This window comes from Chiloscyllium plagiosum, chromosome 17 (assembly GCF_004010195.1).
Source record: "Chiloscyllium plagiosum isolate BGI_BamShark_2017 chromosome 17, ASM401019v2, whole genome shotgun sequence".
In the NCBI taxonomy this organism is placed as follows: domain Eukaryota; kingdom Metazoa; phylum Chordata; class Chondrichthyes; order Orectolobiformes; family Hemiscylliidae; genus Chiloscyllium; species Chiloscyllium plagiosum.
Window position 1 is genome coordinate 3,362,035 of NC_057726.1, and position 20,869 is coordinate 3,382,903.

The 20,869-nt window shown below is 47.7% G+C and overlaps 1 protein-coding gene across 1 annotated transcript in view; it reads left to right on the forward strand.

The window, feature by feature from the left end:
- The first annotated feature begins 1,949 nt into the window (after window positions 1–1,949).
- Window positions 1,950–20,869, forward strand: part of LOC122558198 (WT1 interacting protein) — a 34,024-nt gene continuing 15,104 nt past the window's right edge. The window contains exon 1 of the mRNA XM_043706518.1: window positions 1,950–4,037. Coding sequence (XP_043562453.1) covers window positions 2,618–4,037 — 1,420 coding nt within the window. The 5' untranslated portion in view covers window positions 1,950–2,617. The remainder of the gene's footprint in view (window positions 4,038–20,869) is intronic.

Genomic DNA, 20,869 nt, shown 5'->3' on the forward strand with positions numbered 1-20,869 from the left:
GGAGAAAGTGTGGACTGCAGATGCTGGAAATCAGAGTCGTGAGTGTGGTGCTGGAAAAGCACAGCAGGTCAGGCAGCATCTGAGGAGCAGGAGAATTGATGTTTTGGGCATAAACCCTTCATCAGGAATTCTGATGAAGACCTTATGCTCGAAACGTTGATTCTCCTGCATCTTAGATGCTGCCCTACTGGCTATAATTTTAAGGTAATTGAGGAAGGTTTAGGGGAGATGTCAGAGGTTGGTCCTTTACTCAGAGGTGGGTGTGTGAATGCACTGCCAGCAGCGATAGGATAATACAATGAAGGGGATGTAGGTTAGTCTAATTCATAGATTCCCTACAGTGTGGAAACAGGCCCTTCGGCCCAACAAGTCCACACCGACCCGCTGAAGAGTAACCCACCTGGACCCATTCCCCCTACCCTATAATTTACCCTTGACTAATGCACCTAACGTACACATCCCTGGACATGATGGGCAATTTAGCATGGCCAACTCAACTAGCCTGCACATCTTTGGACTGTGGGAGGAAATCCACGCAGACACGGGGAGAATGTGCAAACTCTATACAGTCACCCGAGGCTGGAATCAAACCTGGGTCCATGGCGCTTTGAGGCAGCAGTGCTAACCATTGAGCCTCAGTGCTGTCCCAGAATTGGTTAAAGCCAGCACAACATCGAGGTCCAAATGGCCTGTACTGTACTGTTGTCCTACTTGTTTGAAGACTCAAGCTCATCATCTTCTAAATCAGAAAGTAAGGAGAATGACATATGTGACAGTGAGAAAGCAAAAGGTTAAAAATCACACAACACCAAGTTTTAGTCCAACAGGCTTATTTGGAAGCACTACCTTTCCGAGCGCTGCTCCTTCAGCAAGTAGTTGTCCAATTAAACCTGTTGCACTATAACCTGGTGTGGTGTAATTTTTTAACTTTGCACATCCCTGTCCAACACCGGAATCTCCAAATCACAACAAAAGGTGTTTACAAAAGGAGACAATAGAGAAAGGGGAGAGAAAGTACGCCCAGTCTGCAAATTACACTGATATAGCGACTGTAACGGCCCACTTAACTAGTCGGTGTTGGCAGGATGGGCCGAATGGCCTCCTTCTGCGCGGTAACAATTCTGTGAACATAATGAAACATTCCAAAGTAGTTTCTCGGAAGGAGAACAGGAGAGACAGCGAGATCCCTGGGGCTAAGGGCCCATCCACCTGCAGGCGTGACCCCCAGGGGTGCAGTGTTTTCCAGCAGCGAGCTCTCGGTGTGCTGTAACCAGGGACGAGGAGGCATTCGGAAACAAGTCGAAAACTTTTCAAATGCAGCCACGAGGCTGAGGGCTGAGCGGATTTTGGTGAAGGTGGGAGACGCGGGAGGAGAGGACCCTGGTGCTAACAAATGTAGCAGCTGGTGATCGGGTCCAGGGTCGGGGCTGGGGCTGAGGGAGGGGACAGGTCGATCCTTTACCGTCAGCTCCAGGGGCTGGAACCCACTCCGGGTCACCTCCCCTCCCCGACGTGAACCACAACCTGTGGGACACCCCCGCCCCCCGCAAAAGGCACCTGAACTCCAGGCAGCAGCAGGGTCTTCACCTATTCCCCACTCCCTGTCACCGTCTCTTATTCATAAAAAAAACTGGAGGATTTCTCAGGAAAAGCACAGAATTCCTGGAAAAATGCGGCTCTGTATAAAGGAGTGATTTCCTGCTTGTTTCAGCAACTCCCTTTTGCAAAGTGGGAAGAAATTTTTGTCATGTCTGAGCATGAAGCAGCGTCATCAGAACGCTTCAAAAAGTTATTTTCCCTCTTCTGAACTCTCCTTTCCCAACCCTCTCCCTTCCTTTCCTTCCCTCCTCTGTTCAATTCCACCCCCGTCCTCTCTTTCCCACCCCCTCCCCTCCTGGTCATTGTACTTGGCTCGGGATTGAGCACATTCCTTGCCGCCTCATCGCTCCCCCCCTCTGCCCTGCCTGAACCGTGCCCCTGCGCACATTCCACAGCCTCGCCAAAGAGTGCAGCCACACAGGGGGGAGGGGAGAGACACTGACTGGCATCTTTGTCCCTCCTTCCAGCCGGTGCTCCCCTCCACACACACACACAACCCACCCACCCAAATACCTGGCCGGGGGCGATACATTTGCACAGAGTTGGGGTGGGGAGAGAGAGTTGGTGCAGTTTGTAAAGTGGAGGTGGTGGCAGGCTGGTGACCAGGGAGAGAAGGGTAGGGGTGGGGGGCGTTGAGGAAGAGGGCTGTGTCCCTGCCATCCGGATATTGAAGCTGTTTCGCTGCAGATTGTTACACGTTTTGTTGAGAGGAGCGAGCGTTCCCTCCGCCGTGCGCGCCATTCCAGTCGGTGCTGCGGCCCCGGAGCTGGGAGCTCTGGAGAAGGGAATGTTTGTTTTTTTTGTGTGTGTGAATCTCAGATGAAGATGAGTAAAATGCAGCGGGGGAGACGGGTCCGGCTAGCGCTGCGGCTCTGAGGACAATTACAAATCGATCGGTTCCCTGAAACAAAATCATGTTTTAATCTAGGCTCTGCTTTCCGCCTCGCTGTGAGGGAAGGAGTTGTGCGGAATCTCCCCCCCCCCCCTCTCTCTCTCTCTCTGCATTCACATTAAAGTGATGTCTAAATACGAGGAGGAGATCGGACTGCAGGCGAGTTTTCTGGAGGATCTGTCCCTGTACCAGGCGCCGAGCGATGGGTTTTACGGTGAGCGGAGGGAACTGCTGGTCAGCCCGGACTTGGAGGAGACAAAGCGGGCGTTCTTCCTGCAGATGCTCCCGGCGCACCAGCAGCAGCAGCAGCCTGAAGCCGCCGACAGGGTGAACGGGGCCGACCCCAGTCACCAGGAACGGGGTCCGGCCACTTTCTGCAAACTGCCTGCGCCTCCCCGGGGCACGAATGGGAGCCGCGGCGGGGGAGGGCTGGAAGCGGCCGGCCCGGGGCACCGAGGGGAGCTGCAGCCGGGGGTAGGCGAGCCGGAGCCGGGGGGCTGCTACCTCCGGGGCTACAGCGCGGAGAGCCGCAGGTACAGCGGCGGAGGTGGTGCTCCTGAGCCGGGCTTGGTGTGCAGCCGCCAGGGGGGAGCTTTCCCGCTCTATCCCGGCTCCAATGTATCCACCAGAAGCAACAATGTATCGGCCGGGCCCCGGGGAAACAATGTATCCGCCTCGCGGGGTAACAATGTATCCAGTGGCGGCAGCAGCAGCAGCCCCCGCTCCAGCCTCGCCTCGTCGTCCTCATCGTCCAACTCCACCCAGGAGCACAGCAAACACTCGAGCCCCCGCTCCAGCCTGTACCCCAGCCCCCGCTCCAGCCTGGTGGTGCCTGGGCCCGGCCAGGAGCGTTACTCCAGCCCCCGGGGCAGCCTGATCCAGTACGAGGCGGCCCTCAGCTCCCGCTCTAGCTACGCCAGCTCGGCCAGCGACACCAGCAAACACTCCAGCCCCCGGGGCAGCTACGAGGGAGGCGGCAGCAAAGCCAGCAGCAACCGGACCAGCGGCATCAGCATCGGCTACGACCAGAGGCACATCAGCCCCCGCTCGAGTACGGTCAGCCCCCGGTCCAGTTACTCGGACTCCTCCCGCTTTGTGCAGCCTCTTGATGCCGATCTGCCCGGGCCCGGCCTCAGCGCCAGGAGCAGTATCTCCAGCCAGAGTTCCCGCAGCTCTCGAGGCTCCATCAGCGCCGCTTACCCCGAGCTGCAGCTGCCTTCCTCGCCCCGCTCCTCGGTGCTGGCTGGCGGCCTGCTGGAGGCAGCTCTCCCCGGCCCGGACAGCTTGGCGTCTCCCGGGGATCCACACTACCCTCCCCGGCCTCAGGCTGCCCCCACCTCGCCCAGCGCCGACGCGGCCTCCAGCTCGATCCCCTCCTACAACTACAGCCCCAGCAAAGGAGTGCCGCCTGCCCACAAGTTCAGGCTCCCTTACCAGGTCACCCCCTCCAGGGAGAGCGGGCCAAGCCTGGCCGAGAAGAGGCTGGAAGCATTGACCAGGGAGTTGGAGAAGGAACTGGAGCTCCACGTCAAGAAGGAATATTTCGGTAAGTTCTCGGGACTCGCCCCTCCTTGCGTGAACTGCAATGAGTTTTCAAAACATCGGGCCAGGCTTTTATTCAATGTTTTTAAAAAGAAATCAAATTTCATTATTTGTCAAGGTGCTATTCGAACCCATGTCTCAGCCGGAGGGGCTGCAAGTCGACAGACATGACCACTATGTCAGCGTCTCCAGCTGTGGCTCATTGTTTCAATGTGGGCCTGTGAAAGAATCAGCGCCAGCCTATTCCCCAGACCCCTCCTTTGTGAGGGACCAATTGAGAACAGAAACTGTTTGGTCTCCCTCTTTCACCTCACTGGCAACACCCAGTGCTGGGAATGTGATAACACCATGTTCCAGAAGATGCAGGTGGAGGTGGGAGATCCAAATTCTAGATGCACATCTGGTGGGATACCTCTGGAAGGTATAGGCCACCTTCATCAATGGGTTCAATCTGGAGAATGTCCCCTCACACAGAATCCATTGCCCTGTTGATTGATAATCAGCTGCTAATGGCACTGGGAAGGCAAGGGCAGCCACCTGGCAGAATGTCCACTGCCCAGCGGCTCAGCAATCCTCTGCAGGTGAGGGGTCCTGAACTAGTGTTGTAGGATGCTCTGCTAATGTGGATTCAAATCTGAAGGGTACAGTACTGGTGGAGAAAGGTTTGTCACTATATAACACTGGGGTACAGTACTGGTGGATACGGGTCTGTCCCTGTATAACACGGGGGGGACAGGACTGGTGGGGACGGGTCTGTCACTGTATAACACGGGGGTACAGTACTGGTGGATACGGGTCTGTCCCTGTATAACACTGGGGTACAGTACTGGTGGGGACGGGTCAGTCCCTCTATAACACTGGGGTACAGTACTGGTGGGTACGGGTCTGTCCCTGTATAACACGGGGGGACAGGACTGGTGGGTACGGGTCTGTCCCTCTATAACACTGGGGTACAGTACTGGTGGGTACGGGTCTGTCCCTCTATAACACTGGGGTACAGTACTGGTGGGTACAGATCTGTCCCTGTATAACACTGGGGTACTGTACTGGTGGGTACGGGTCTGTCCCTGTATAACACTGGGGTACAGTACTGGTGCTGAAATGTTGCTGCAGTTTTTGATGGTTCTGCCTGGGAGCTGGTGTGGGGTTGCACTAGATGGTTCTGCCTGGGAGCTGGTGTGGGGTTGCACTAAGAGTTGGCAAAGTGAAAAATCACACAAAACCAGGTTATAGCCCAACAGGTTTAATTGGACACACGAGCTTTTGGAGAGCTGCTCCCTCATCAGGTAGCTGTGAGGTGTAAAACTGAGACCTCTTCTGATCTTAGTAAAAGATCCCATGGCAATGTTTCAGAGAAGAACAGGGGAGTTGTCCGGGCATCCTGGTCAATATTGACTCCTCAACCAGCCTCAGGGGAAACAGATGATCTGGTTGTTACTGCATTGTTTGTGTGAGCTTTCTGTGCAAATTAGTTGCTGTGTTTTCTGCCTTAGAGCAGCGGTTACACTTCAAAAAGGTGAATTGCTGGCTGTAAACGCTTTGGGGATGTTCTGATGTGGCTGAGCCTGCGAAATTCATTACCACAGAAAACAATGAAGGCCAAAACATCATATGACTTCAAGAAGGATTTGGATATAACACTTGGGACTAAAGACATCAAAGGATATGGGGGGATAAACAGGAACAGGATATTGAGTTGAATGATCTGTCATGATCATAAAGAATGGTAGCACAGGTTTGATGGACTGAATGGCCCACTCCTGCTATATTCTATGATGAAAAGTGCACTGTAAATTAATTTGTAATTTCGATTACAAAACCAAACCTACAGCAGTTTCCAAACTCTCACCAGATTTAACTTCGCATCATTGTTGATCTACACTGGCACCCCCACCATTTCTAAACCTGTTTAGAAATCTCCAGCACCACCCCCCCAAAAGCAAACCATGAAGTGAAGGTGCTGGTGTTGGACTGGGATGGACAAAGTTAAAAATCACACAACACTAGGTTATGGTCCCAACACTTCATTTGGAAGCACTAGCTTTCGGAGTGCTGCTGCTTAACTCGGTGTCATATGACTTCTCACAGAAACAAACCAACATTTCTGTGGGGCCTCAGAGATATCTGTTCTTCCAGCTCAGGCACTTTCTCCATCCTCAGGTACTTAGCCCTGTAATTGGTGAGATTGCCTTCAGCTATCTGCAGCAAACTCTGGAACCCCCACCCCCATGCCAACCCACCCACTGAGCCGACCGGATTGATCAACTGTTTGTCTGCTCTATCTCCTACTTTGTTTTGATGATTACTTCTTTAGGTTTCACTCTGTTAAGGGCACTATATAAATGCAAGTTGCAACGATCTAAGTGTGGGTTAGAAAGTTGTGACAAGTGCAAGTGAATGACTCTCCTTTGAGTAGGGGTCCGACCAGTATCTGTTGCAGACAGTTCCCACTGCACCAGAGACTGAGGGACGGTGTCACTACCCACTCTCCTCGTCTGGTGCTCCATTTGATACAAATCTTATAACAGCAATCATCAGTCGGGAGCAGAAATCTTGATGCTTTTTCAAACAGTCCCTCCCTGATCTTGGGATTCTGAAGTTGGTTGTAGTGTCTCTCCAGTTTGTTAACTCAGTGTTAATCCTGAATGGCTCTAGATTGAGTGAAATGCAGGTTCACCTGGACTGATTCCCGTCTGAAAGATTGATTACCACACAGGGAACAGAGACCTCTGATTGCATTCCCTCAAATCTGGAAACTGGAGTGATGATCGGATGGAGCTGTTGGCTAAACAAATTTGATCGGATAGATGGAGGGAAATGGCTGTAGAGTCCAGAAGAAATAACAGAATTGTAAAGAGAGGGGCAAGTAATGTCAGGAATCCTGCTTTTACATTGGGGCTAATGGTAATATCAGACATTCTTCCACAAAAGATGCTGTGGGTTGATTAAAATTTCCCAGTCTGAGAGGGATAGCTTTTTGATAATTATTGAGTCAGGGCGCATAGACTGGAAAATATTGTGAAGAAATACAGATCATCATCCAGTTGAATAGAGGGGTTGAATGGCCTGTTCCTGAATGTGTGCTCCTACCCACCTTGGCCATGGTGGGTAAGGGCTAAATAATTGAAAAGGAATACATCAGAAAGAAAGGCCAGTTTTTGCAGTGTGTCTGTAATCGGCAGCAAGCCATGGGAAGCAGAGAATGGGGGATTTTCTTAAACAAAGTGTTCTTTGGAAAGGAATGTATGCAACGGGCTACAAACTCTCCCGCCCCAATCCCTCGGGAATGCTTCAATCCATGAGAAGTCTCAGTAAAGCATATCAAGGAGGCTGATGAAATGAAAGCGAAATTGGAGTTTTTTTAAAAATTCCTGCAGCTGAATTTCAGCTCACTCATCAGTCTGTATGCTCTCTGATCCCACTGCCTCCTCTCTGTCTGTCTGTCTGACTTGCTCTCTTTCTCTCTGTCTGGCTCTCTCTCTCTTTGTGTGGTTGTCTGCCTGCCATTCTCACTCGCTTTCTCTCTCTCTCGCTCTCGCTCGCTCGCTCTCTCTCTCTCTCTCTCTTTCTCTCTCTCTCTCATTGTCTAGTTCTGTGTTGCTCTGTTAAATATTAATTGACTCCTGTGCTGACCGGTGTATCAGGCACGTTGAGCTGTATCTCTCATTCAAAGCTTTTTGTGGTTTGCTTTGGAGAGATGCAGAGCAGATTGAGTGGAATGTGATGGGGGTGAGGGTCTTCATTTCTGTGGCGAACCAGGATAAAGCTGTTGTTGTTACATCAAAGAAATCGTGAGGAGATTCAGTAGGAATGTTCAAAATTCTGAAGATCTTTGATGGATTAAGTAAAGGGGAATGTTTTTCCCAGTGAAGAGGATTCTAACCAGAGGAGACAAATTGAAGGAAACAGCACAAGAGCCTGGGTGAAGATGAGAATATTTCTCACACCATGAGCTGCTGCAATCTGCTATGCCCTCCCTGAAAAGATGGTGGGAATTGATTTGAGTAATTCCCAAAGGAGTGTTGGATAAATATTCGAAGGAGAAACAACGTATAAGGGCTGTGGGGAGGGAGAGCAGGGACTGGGAACTGCCTCTGAGGGAGCTGATGGGTTGGATAGTCTGTCTGCATGCTGTAAGACTCCCTGAAATGAACACACGGTCAGGTTGTTGCTCAGTGAATGTTGCCCTTTAGGATCTGCAGTAGACATCATTGTCCCTGGCCTAGTGGGGGAAGGGGGTGGTGGAGAATCATCTGGTTTCAGGGAGGTGTGTCGTTGTGATTTCTCTGTGGTAGAATTGGGTGACTCAATTACTGGTCTTGTACAATCTCGGGGAGGGAAGAAAGAACAAATGTGAATTTCTTGAAACGGTCTTCACAAATGTCAGCACCAGAATCCCAGACAGCTTGTGAAAGTGTAAATATAAAATCTGCAGATGACAGTGCTGTTCCCTGATTAGGGTCAGGTGGCTAGTGCTGCTTTAACCTGAGGGTCACCACACCTTGGCCGAGGGGAGAGGTTCAGAAGGAGGTTCCTTCATGGTCACCTCAGCTGGTGCAAGGCATTGAACCCATGCTGTTGCCATTCCAGCCAACTGAGCTAACTGACCTCTTTAAGGTGGAGTCATTATGAGGGCAGAATGATGATCTGTTTTTGTGATGTGCAGGTGTTGGTGTTGGACTGGGGTGGGTAAGATCAGAAGTCACATTACACCAGGTTATAGTCCAACAGGTTTATTTGAAATCACATGCTTTCAGGGTGCTGATGAAGGGGCAGGGCTCTGAAAGCTTGTGGTTTTGAATAAGCCTGTTGGACTATAACCTGGTGTTGTGTGTCTTCTGACTTTGATCTGGTGTTACAAAGACCATGCAGGGCAGCCTTGCCGTATTGGGGCACTGGAAGGAGTGGTCTTTATAGATTTTAAATTGGTGTGTACATTTAGTTTGTACATTTACATGGGTTAAACAGGTTGAGGTGAGCTGTTTACTGAGATAGAATGTCTCTAGGTGAGAAAGGAGACAGTCTTTCTCTCCCCACCCTCCCGTGCTACAGTAATTTGGTAAACTCATGGGAACTGGTTCCTTGTTTCACTTGTAACTGAGGGCCACATGAGGGGGAACTGTTCGTTCAGAATCGAGGCCTTTCACAGAGAGAGGCCGTTCAGCCGTCATACCTGAGTCCAAAAGTGTTCTACTAGAAAAGCACAGCCAGTCAGGCTGCTCCTCTCCTGCTCCTCGGATGCTGCCTGACCGGCTGTGCTTTTCCAGCACCACACTTTTTGACTCTGATCTGCAGTCCTCGCATTCTCCTCACCATCATTATCTGTTCTGGGTCTTTGAAAGACTTATCCAATTACTTCTACTCCCTGGCTTTTCCAGTAATGTTCTGCAGTTTATTTATCTTCAGCTATTTATCACATTCCCTTTGTACAATTCTTCTTGAATCTATTTCCATCATCCTTTTAAGCAGTGTGTCCTGGATCATTACGCTCACTGCAGGAATCCATTTCCCCTTCTTTGTAATCTGTTCCTTCAGGTAATTATTTTAAAATCTGTGTCCTCTAGTTGCTGAGAAGGGTTCTGTTTACTCTACCACAGCAATTCTCCGTCCCCAAACTACCACCAAACCCTATACCCTCCATTTGCTTTGCCTTATAGCCTCCTGATTGATTCATCCTCTTTCAGGTGGTGTTGTGCCGTGATGCCCCGTGCCCCCCCCCAGTACAGAAACTGGCCAGGAGTCCCATGTCACCAGCAAGGCCAGAGCTCTCTGGAATGTTCTGGCCACCTCTGAGACGATTAATTGTTACAGTGCAGGAGTGGTTCAGCCTGGGCCTGTGCAGTCTTCATCATTCCAAATATTTCTCTGTCTGGGCTTGCTGTTTGGCTGAGGAATGATAATTATTTTCTCTTGTACAGTTTGTGGGAAAGTGACTGTAACCTATCAATGACCAGTTTGTTGTGTGCACAACATGCAAGTTCCAGTGTAGGGGTTTCCCAACACTTCCTCATGTACCTGTGGCTGAAGGACAGATTTGTTGAGGAAACCGACTCTGCAGTGAACCTCTCCCTCCTTGCCTGAGCTATGACCTGAAGCAAGCTCCTGTTTAACGGAGAATTATTAATGACAGAGATAAACGTATAAAATTGCGGATGCTAGAAATCTGAAATAAAAGCAAATTGTTGGATGAACTCAGCAGGTCTGGAGCATCTGTGGAGAGACAAACAGAGTTAATGTTTTGAGTCGTATGTAACTTCTGTTCATTAAGGCTTGGAGTCCAGTGTCATGGAGATGTGATACAATGTCATGGACACTGGACTCCTTATGCTATAAATTCTGTGAGCGTGATCTTATACTCCACAACCACGTGATGAAGGAGCAGTGCTCCGAAAACTAGCGCTTCCAAATCAACCTGTTGGACTATAACCTGGTGTTGTGTGATTTTTAACTCTGTCCATTAATTTTGACATAATGGTCTGTCCCCAGCAAACTATCCCACTCCTTTGCAAGTGAAGGCTGTCTGTCTGTAAACCTGCGTGTAGGTTAGATTGCCGGAACAAATTTACTACCAATTGTCAAAGTGGAAAGGTATATGTAAGGGAGAACGGGATAGAAGAATAATCCTGATGGGATAGGAAGGGGAGCCTTGTGTGGATGATAAATACCAGAACAGACCTGTTCATCTAGTTGGTCTTTTTTTTTTGGTGTAAGTTCTGCACAATAAAACATGAATCAACTTGAAGAATTAGAAAATATTTCAAAACAAGAAATGCTTGTAGTTATTCTTAGCAGCAGTTTGGAGAAGCTCCATATTTAGTTAGGCAAAGTCTGTCCGGGACAAACAATGCCTTTAAGATGTGCTCAAGTGTGTGACGGTCGTAAAGGGGTGGGCCTGCACAGTGAGGGGAAATTAGAGGGGATGGTTTCTGACTCTTGTTTCTTTTGGATTGACCTTTTTAATGACTTCTGACAGGGTCTAAAAGGCCACACGTTTGCTAAAGGAAGCTGATTGGCAATCATTGATAAATGTGGTGCATGCAAATGTTGTCCACATCCTAGTGGCAAATAAAAAGACATCTTTGCAGCAGAGGTCAGTCTCCTCAAAGCTGCAGCGAGCTGTCCCCTCTATGTACAGAAACTGGGTTAGGTGTCTGCAGAGAGGGGGTTAATCTAGGTTAAAAGTACCTTTTGCTTTTTGTGAAAAGCAGGTTACCTGAAACAAAAGAGAGAAATCCAGGGTGAATATTCCCAGGAAGTGGTATCTTTGACAGAATCCAGTTAGTTTCCTTAGAATTGCATTAGCTGGTTTAAAAATATTAGTTTTAACTACATTTTAGTGAAATTAAATTTTAACAATTAAATTATCTAATTAATTTTAACAAGCGTTCTCGTAATTTAGATTGGTTTTGTCTCCGAGTTGAAGCTTTCTCTTGGGTGGGCCAGAGATCTGAATACCATGAAGGTTTTGACAGTTAACCAGCTCCTAACCCTGATCTGAAAGTTTAGCAGAATCCCAGGAGAGAAAAAGTTTGTACCATGTCCTCAGGATTTCAATCAAGATTAAAAAAAAACTGCAGATTCTGTTCAGGAGCCCTGAAGAAGGGCTACACCCGAAACGTCAACTTCTCTACTTCTTGATGCTGCCTGGCTTGCTGTGTTCTTCCAGCTTCCTGCCTGATTAGGCAGGGTTTCAGTGGCACCTTCCCCACCAAGGATTCACTCACAGAAGGTTATCCTGGCTGGTGCTGCTCCTTTTTAAATCTTGGCGCAGGTTGGAGGCAATTGTGTGAGTGAAGGTTAATGTAGCCATTTATCACAGCTTTATAGTTTCTGATAATGGCACAGTCCTGGGCCCGACCTCCCTTTCCCCAGCAATGGCTTACTCTATCTCCACTTGGTGCTTAGAATTCTCATGGCTTTGGGTGTCACTGAGGTGCTTTATGCCAAGATGGTGGTGGGATAGATTGACTGACTGAAAATGGAGAATGTTGGAACAATTCAGTAGGTGTCACACCTACCTGTGGAAAGAGAGAGAAGAGTCAGTGTTTTGGTCTGACTCTACTCTGGATCCCGTTTACATTGGGAAGCTCCGGGCTGCGCTGGGCTGGGTTTACTTGGTTGATCAATTTGTGAACCTTGCCTCTGTTTGAAGGTGGTTTTTTTTTTTGGAGACGTGTAACATTGCTGAGGAGTCCTGAACATGAGAACTGTCTGCAAGAGGCAAACGTAAGTTGATTGGATGCCATTTCTGAGTAGGAAACTGATTTAACGTCTGTGTAAACCCTTTGTAAAAAGCTGCCGCAATTCATGAACACTGAATCAGTAACCTCCAGAAACGTGAGCCCTCTCACTTCCCCAGTGCACCCAGTCCCTGATGGTGGTTGGTGCTTGTCTGAAGGTTCTAGTCTATAGCAGGTCAGTCAGAAAGGGAATTGGAAATGGACTATTTTACAGAGAATCACTTACCACAGCACATGTGGACACAGAGCATTCAGCCTAATCGTCAGTGCTGGGGTTTATGTTCCATATTAGCTTGGATCTGTATTTGAAAGTGATGGAGTTAGAGGGCTATGGAGACTGGGCTGGAGCATGTCTTTCGGGAGCCAGTACAGACCAATGGATCCAATGGCCACTTTCTGTGCGGTAAAATTATGATTCTGTAACCACCTCCCACTCCTTATTGATCACAGCCAATCAACCTGACCTATTCCTCTCCCCATCGTGTATCTACATCACAAACGTTTCAATATAAACTCTGTCTCAGCCACTCCCTGTGGGAGTATTCCACCTTCTCACCACACTCTGGGTAAAACTGTTTCTCCTGTACTCCCTACAGGTCTTGTTAATGACTATGTTACACTGATAGCAAAGGGAATTCATAAACATATGCACAGACTACACGAGCGAAGTTGTTATGTTAACATTTATAAATCACTGGTTAACCTGTATTTAGGGCTTTCATTTTGGAATTCCCCCTCTGCCATTCTGTCCCCCTGAATTAAAAACTCCTTGTTCCCGCATCTTTCACCAGGTTTTTGGTCATCTGTTTATATCACTTCATGTGGTTTGTACTAATGTTCCTGTCCAATGCCTTGGAATGTTTAACAATATTAGAAATCTAAATTTAAATGCAAATTGTTAAACTTGATTTCACAAAGCCCCTGCCTCCCCGGTCCCACTGTGTGGAAGGCATTGAGAGAAGTGGCAGTGATTCACTGCCCCATTACACTGAGGCCAGCAGCATCAGTGCAATTATTGAAGCTGGATTCAAACTTGCTGGCTTGTGAACCTCATACCAAGTTTGAACAACACAAGAAATAGCCTCAAAGCGTTTCAGTATACCATTAGAAGATCAAGGGGCAGCAGGTACGTGGGAACACCACCTCCTGCAAGTTCCCCTCCAAGACACTCACCATCCTGACTTGGAAATATATCACCGTTCCTTCACTGTCACTGGGCCAGTGTCCTGGAATTCCCTCTCTCAGGGCATTGTGGGTCTACTCACAGCACCATGGACTGCAGCGGTTCAAGAAGGCAACTCGCCCCCACCTTCTCAAGGGGCAACTAGGGACAGGCCATGAATTCTGGCCCAGCCAGCAATGCTGTATCGCCCATCACACCCTCGGGATATACTCAAGTAACAGCCAATGAGATGCTTTTGAAGTGTAGTTCCTGCTGTAATGTGGGACACATGGCAGTCAATGTGCACACACTATTCAGCCCCTCGGGTCTTGATACCGTTCTGGATCATCTATCTCAACGACATTTTCTACAATATGCTGTGTCCCTTGGTGTCACAGAACAGAGAAACCTGTCAATCTCTGTAACCTTCTCAACAATGGAGCTTCCACAGTCTCCTGAGGAACAGAATTCTAAAGATTCACCTCACCCTTCCAAGAAGGAATTCCTCTTCAGCTCAAGCTTAAATGTCCTTCCTTGTACCCAGAGACTGTGCTCGCTGGATCCCCATCCAACAGCCCACTCCCCAAGCCAAGGGGAACATTCTTGCTGTGTTTCCCCAGTCAGGTCCTGTCAGACTTCCTGTCTAGTCCTTTTAGAGTTTTATAAGTATCTATGAGACCCTCTTCATTCTTCTAAACGCCAGTGAATATAATCCTAACTGATCCAGTCTGCCTTCATCCATCAGTCCTGCCTTCCCAAGGACCAGTCTGGGAAAGCTTTGCTGTACTCCCTCCATTGCCAGATCATCCTTCCTCAGATCGGGAGACCAAAACACTGCACACATTACTTCAGGTAAGGCCCTGTATAATTACTGCAAGACCTCCCCGCTTCTGATCCAAAAGGCAGGAGACGATCACTCACTGAATTACTGCTGATGCTGAGCTCACACTCATTAGAAAATAATTTGTTTCATTGCTTTTTGAAAGATTTTGCAGAAGGGGAGGGACAGAGAAGCAGAAATAAAAAGTCTCCTAATCCTTTGGAGTAACATCCATCAACTTGAAAAGCAGTTTAAGATCACTTTTAACTGTCCCAATCAAACACTCCCAGGACAGGGACAGCACAGGGTTAGACTGAGTAACATTAGCGCACTATCCCAGCAATGTAGCCCAGACGAGCATCCGGCTGAATAACCAGTTCAAATCTTTTAGAACATAGAACAGTACAACTCAGAACAGGCCCTTCAGCCCACGATGTTGTGCCGACCACTGATCCTCATGTATGCACCCTCAAATTTTTGTGACCATATGCATGTCCAGGAGTCTCTTAAATGTCCCCAATGACCCTGCCTCCACAACTGCTGGTGGCAACGCATTCCATGCTCTCACAACACTCTGTGTAACGAACCCGCCTCTGGCACCCCCTCTATACTTTCCTCCAACCAGCTTAAAACTATGACCCCTCGTGTTAGTCATTTCTGCCCTGGGAAATAGTCTCTGACTATCGACTCTATCTATGCCTCTCATTATCTTGTATACTCAATTAGGTCCCCTCTCCTCCTCCTCTTCAATGATAAAAGTCCGAGCTCAGTCAACCTCTCCTCATAAGATAAGCCCTCCAGTCCAGGCAGCATCCTGGTAAACCTCCTCTGAACCCTCTCCAAAGCATCCACGTCTTTCCTATAATAGGGGGACCAGAACTGGACGCAGTATTCCAAGCATCTCATTGGCTGTTACTTGAGTATGACCCGAGGGTGTGATGGGCGATACAGAAATGCAAGTCTTCAATCTGCTTTGTTGTGATGAAATGTCAAGCAGGACACACCTACAGAGCATTGTGAGATTTCCTCCTTTTGCAGTGTGTCGTTTTCATTCTCATCCCGCTGCATTCTGGGTGGGAATTCTGAATTTTTGCTTAACTGGGAACTTTGCTGTCCTCCTCTGCTGTTTTAATTTGCTGTTTATCTTCCTGTTTTGTGAAGTTGCCTTTGAAGATTTGGAGTTTGTGTTAACTGTTGAGATTTTCCTGTATGTTTGAAAGTGAGGACAGAGAAGCAGCTGGAGGTAACGTGTCTGATTGCTTGTGTGTGAGGTGAACTCTGAGGAGTTCCTTTTCTTGAAAAAGCCTCTGGGATCCTTTGTTGAGTAAACAAAGAAACTGTATAAAAAGACACCACTGTATGGTCAACCATTCTGAGCACCAGACCTGATGAGGGAGAGGGTGGAATGCTACCAGTGATGTGTCACTTCTATTGTTGCAGAGACTGGAGAAGCTGGATTTATTGTTGACAGCAGAAGTGATTTAATCAATGTTTACAAAATTATGAACGGTTTCACTGGAGTCAAAAAGGAGTAGCCTGATATGGTGTTTGCGACCAGAGGAGACAGATCTTGGTGCAGAGAAACCTGGGAGGAAATGAGAAATGTTTTTGATGGAGGTGTTGCTGCACTGCAGGGCTGTGGAAGCAGATTCAATAATCATTTGACGTGTTATTATTGAACTCTGTTATGGACCAGATCAGACCCCCTCAAATATTTTAAGATGGTAGACTAGACTCTAACTTTTTCTTATTTGAAAGGCAAATGTAAAGTGTCTCAGCTGCAATATGCCTGCTCAAAAGATTCGCAGTTAAACAAAACGCAATTTATTTAAACGCCGTACAGGTAGTTCTCGAATAACGTGCATTCCGGCAGCACCATTTGCTGTAATGTGCTGAGGAATTAAGGAAAGGTATTTTCAAGAACACTAACCCCTGTTCCCAATAGCTCAATTCCAGTGGTGATCATTTTGTGCGCTTTGTCCTGCACATGCACATGCACTGATGTCATCTGCAGACGGAGCAGCTTTCTGAGAAAGATACATTGGGCAGCTTCCTGTGATAGGCACACTACTCCTCGATTATCCCTTATTTCGCAAAAAATGGAGGGGAATAGCGACAAGAAGCATCCTGGTGATAAAATTGCAGGTGGTGAACACAAAGGAGAGGCTATAACACTGGAAGAGAAGCTTGATGTTATAAAGCATTTGGAGTCTGAGGAGAGAATGGTGGGTGGCACAGTGGTTAGCACTGCTGCCTCACAGCACCAGAAACCCAGGTTCAATTCCCGCCTCAGGCGACTGACTGTGTGGAGTTTGCACATTCTCCCCGTGTCTGTGTGGGTTTCCTCCGGGGGCTCCAGTTTCCCCCCACAGTCCAAAAATGTGCAGGTTAGGTGAATTGGCCATGCTAAATTGCCCGTAGTGTGGGGTAAAGGGATAAATGTAGGGGAATGGGTCTGGGTGGGTTGCACTTCGGCGGGTCAGTGTGGACTTGTTGAGCCGAAGGGCCTGTTTCCAATCTAATCTAATAAGTGAGCTATATCACATAACAGGAATGAGGGAGTCTACCTCATGCACCATGATAACCCTCTGTCCCTGCATTAACAATATTTTTTAAATGTATTGTGTTAAATTTACTTTTGTTTCATTGATAAATATGATTTATACCTTCATTCAGGCTGTGCTATACTTTGTGTTAGACTTTTGGGTGATTTTTGAGTGATCATGAGTGATATTTGTTTTGCTGGTTGCCCCTAACCCCACTTTTCTCATCGGCCCATTATTTCTATGAAGTGATTTTCTATTAAGCAAGATTTTGTTAGAATGCAACAACGGTGTTATAGGAGAACTACCTGTAGTTAAGAGAGAACCAAAGGAAAAAGAATTTAAAATAACTTTAATTGGAAAACTTAACAGGATAGTAGATACAGTAACCATTACTAATTAACTGTTCCAATATAGTAACTTCCCATAAACACACCCCTTGTCAGAAAGGAAAATTTAGACACAGATTCTCATATGCAGTTCTCCTGTCTAGGTGACATCCTCAGTGCTTAGGAGCCTCCTGGGAAGCGCTTCTGTGATGTTTCCTCCGGTGGTTTGTCTCTGCCACTCCCGGTTGTCAGTTCCAGCTGTCAGCTGTAGTGGCCAGTATATTGGGTCCAGGTCGATGTGCTTATTGATTGAATCTGTGGATGAGTGATGAGTGGATGAGTGGAACTGACAACCGGAAGCGGCAGATACAAACCACTATAAATGCTGGAGGAAAGATCACAGAAGCGCTTCACAGGAGGCTCCCAAGCACTGAGGATGTCACCTAGACAGGGAACAAAACGTCTGCAACACAAATTCCCAGCTCGGCGAACAGAACCACAGCAACAAGCACCCGAGCTACAAACTTTGAGCAGTTCTCCAGTCCAGGAGGAAACGCCATCAAGAAGATTCAGAGAGACATTCACTGAAGCTTCCAAATTTTCTTGCGACTCCCCATATCTTTTGCTGTAAATGAAAAAAATCAAAACCCAGAAATCCAGATCTGAGAGTGCTGGCCACACCCACTCAGTCTGTTTTAAAACATCCAAGAGATCTTCAGTAGCCAGCTCAGCACCTCTGCCTTACAACCTCTCTTCCAAAAATAACCTCTTGGGGACGTGTGAGTACGTTGGCCCCCCCAATTCATTAAAAAAGGTAGATACTTGAAGGTTGAGTGGAAAAGAGTGGGAATAATTTGGTAGAGGCAGTACAGACGTGATGGGTGGAATGGCCTCCTGCTGTGCTGTATCATTCCATAATTAAAGGGAACTGTATTTAAAACTGTTGATGACTTTTCAGGAGGCTGAGTTGACATTTCCTGTTGGGATACAGCATTCCAATGGGAAGGGGCGTGCCTGTAGCTGTGGACAAGCACTGAGGCATGCAGCCAGGAGGTAAAGGGGTGTCACTGGACTTGGAGCACGTACCCAGTGTTGTGTTGTCCAATCCTGGCTTTCCCATGGGTAAGTTGGCTCAGACTGTTAGTTTTCCCCATTATGTGTGAGGGAGGGGGAGAGGGGGATTTGTAAGCGTAGCTGCAAACCTAGTTCCCAAAGTTGAAAAGGTGGGGGTGAGCTGCCTCCTGAAACCACTGCAGTCCATGTGCTGTGGATAGGTCAACAATACGCTTAGGGAGGGAATTCCAGTATTCTGACCCAAGTCAGGATGGTGAGTGGCTCGGAGAGGAACAGATGGTGGTGTTCCCAAGTTCTGGATGGAAGTCACTATGCGCTTGGAAGATGTTGGCTTTCCATGTGTGGGATTGTGAATGTGATTGATTTTTGCAAAGTTAAATTTCATGATCGTTTGTGAAACTGCAAGATGGGAAGTTGTCGATTATCCCTCTGCGTCTGTAGGAGGGACGTTGACCCCACGCTGTGGCTGACCCTTTTGTAAAAGGAGCAGGAGGTAATCGCCTCTGAATGTTCTTGCTTCGAACCACGGCAGTAATTGTACAGTAGACCATGCCAGGCTCCACCTTGACCCCAGGGAAATGTGGCCTCTAGCTAACAACTCTTTGATTACGAGAAAGATTCTGACAGTGGTAAGGCGAAGGCTACACTGAGGTTTCTATATGACTGGGGCTTGGTGCAGGAGCATGATGGTTTCCTCACCTGCACTGTACCACAACTGATTTCAGCTCTCACCTTTCAGAGTCCCTTATCATCTCTGCAGGGAACTCTCTGCTGGGAATGTTAGAGAGCAGTCACTGGTCACAGCACTGTGAGAAAAGTCTAACAAAGTCACAGTAAAAACCATTGGCTCCCTTCCACTCTGTTCCAGGCCAACATCAGGATTCTCAGTATAATTCCCTTTGCCATACAGACACCTGTACATGTGCTCGGAATGGTCTCCAAATCTGTCCCCATTCTTAGTTGCTTGGTGGATAATATCTGTTTTCTGAGGAAGAAAGTTGAGTCAGAATCTCACTTCAGAGATTGGGTGCAAGATCCAGCCCTGAGGGAGTGCCGCACTGTCGGAGGGTCAGCGCTGAGGGAGTGCCGCACTGTCGGAGGGTCAGCGCTGGGGGAGTGCCGGAGGGTCAGCGCTGGGGGAGTGCCGGAGGGTCAGCGCTGGGGGAGTGCCGCACTGTCGGAGGGTCAGCGCTGGGGGAGTGCCGCACTGTCGGAGGGTCAGCGCTGAGGGAGTTAATGAAGATTCTAACTGATAAATTAAAAGTCACAGTTTGCAGCACCTGCTGAGGGGGAAATGAAGTTGCTCTCCTCAGGCTTGTGATGCTTTTTGCTGCAGAACAGAAATAGCTCCTTCCCCTCCAGAGCTCTGATGGATTGTCCCCTGAATAGTCACATACACAAGCTGCTCACCTACCTGGGAGCCAATCATATTGATGTTGGCAGACAGGAGGCATTTAACAGATCAATCATTTCACAGAACAATCAGCTACCTGTAGCTGGCCAAGTTTCCATTTTTAAATAGCCTGCTATCTCCATCCCTGCCAGTACTCAGGCTTTACCGACTGCCTGTATCTGTGTGTATCTTTCCTGTGAATCATGAGCTATTTCTTAAATGTCTACTGCTGTTCCTCAACTGTCTTTCTTGCTCAACTCCTTCACCAGTCCACTCCAACCATCTTTGCCCTCATTTCTTTGTAATTGTTCTTATTTAAGTTTAGCACAGTCGTTTCCAACCCAGATTTCTCTCTCTCAAACTGAATGCTGAATTCTCCCACTTTGTGGTCACTGTTTCCCACAGGGTCCTTTTCTCTGAGATCATTGTTAAACCTGTCTCATTGCAGATCAGCAGATCCAAAATAGCCTGATCCCTGACTGGATCAATAACCAATTGTTCTACAAATCTGTCCTGAAGACAATGTAATTTCTTCATTGATTTTATAAACATTTGCAACTGTAATTTTCCTAAACTACATGAAATTAAAAGTTGTCCATGATTAATGTGATGCCTTTATTCTCAGTCCCACCATATAGCTACCATGAAAGCCCATTGATTACACCCATCAGCGTCATCCTGCCCTTGTTATTACCTCCACCCATCTAGATCAGAAGATATAGAATCTAAATGACTGTTCAGTTAGTTATTTTCAGTTTGAGATTGATACCTTTCAGTTGTATGTGGGTATAAAAGCAGTATAGGTGATCAGCCATAGAACATAGAACATTATAGCGCAGCAACATCGATGTTGCACCGACCTGTCATACCAATCTGAAGCCCATCTAACCTACACTATTCCAAGTACGTCCATATGCTTGTCCAATGACGACTTAAATGCACTTAAACTTGGCGAATCTACTACCGTTGCAGGCAAAGCATTCCATACCCTTACTACTCTCTGAGTAAAGAAACTACCTCTGACATCTGTCCTATATCTATCACCCCTCAATTTAAAGCTATGCCCCCTTGTGCTCACCATCCCCATACTTGGAAAAAGGCTCTCCCTGTCTACCCTATCTAACCCTCTGATTATCTTGTATGTCTCTATTAAGCCACCTCTCAGCCTTCTCTTTAATGAGAACAGCCTCAAGTCCCTCAGCCTTTCCTCGTAAGACCTCCCCTCCATACCAGGTAACATCCTAGTAAATCTCCTCTGCATCCTTTCCAAAGCTT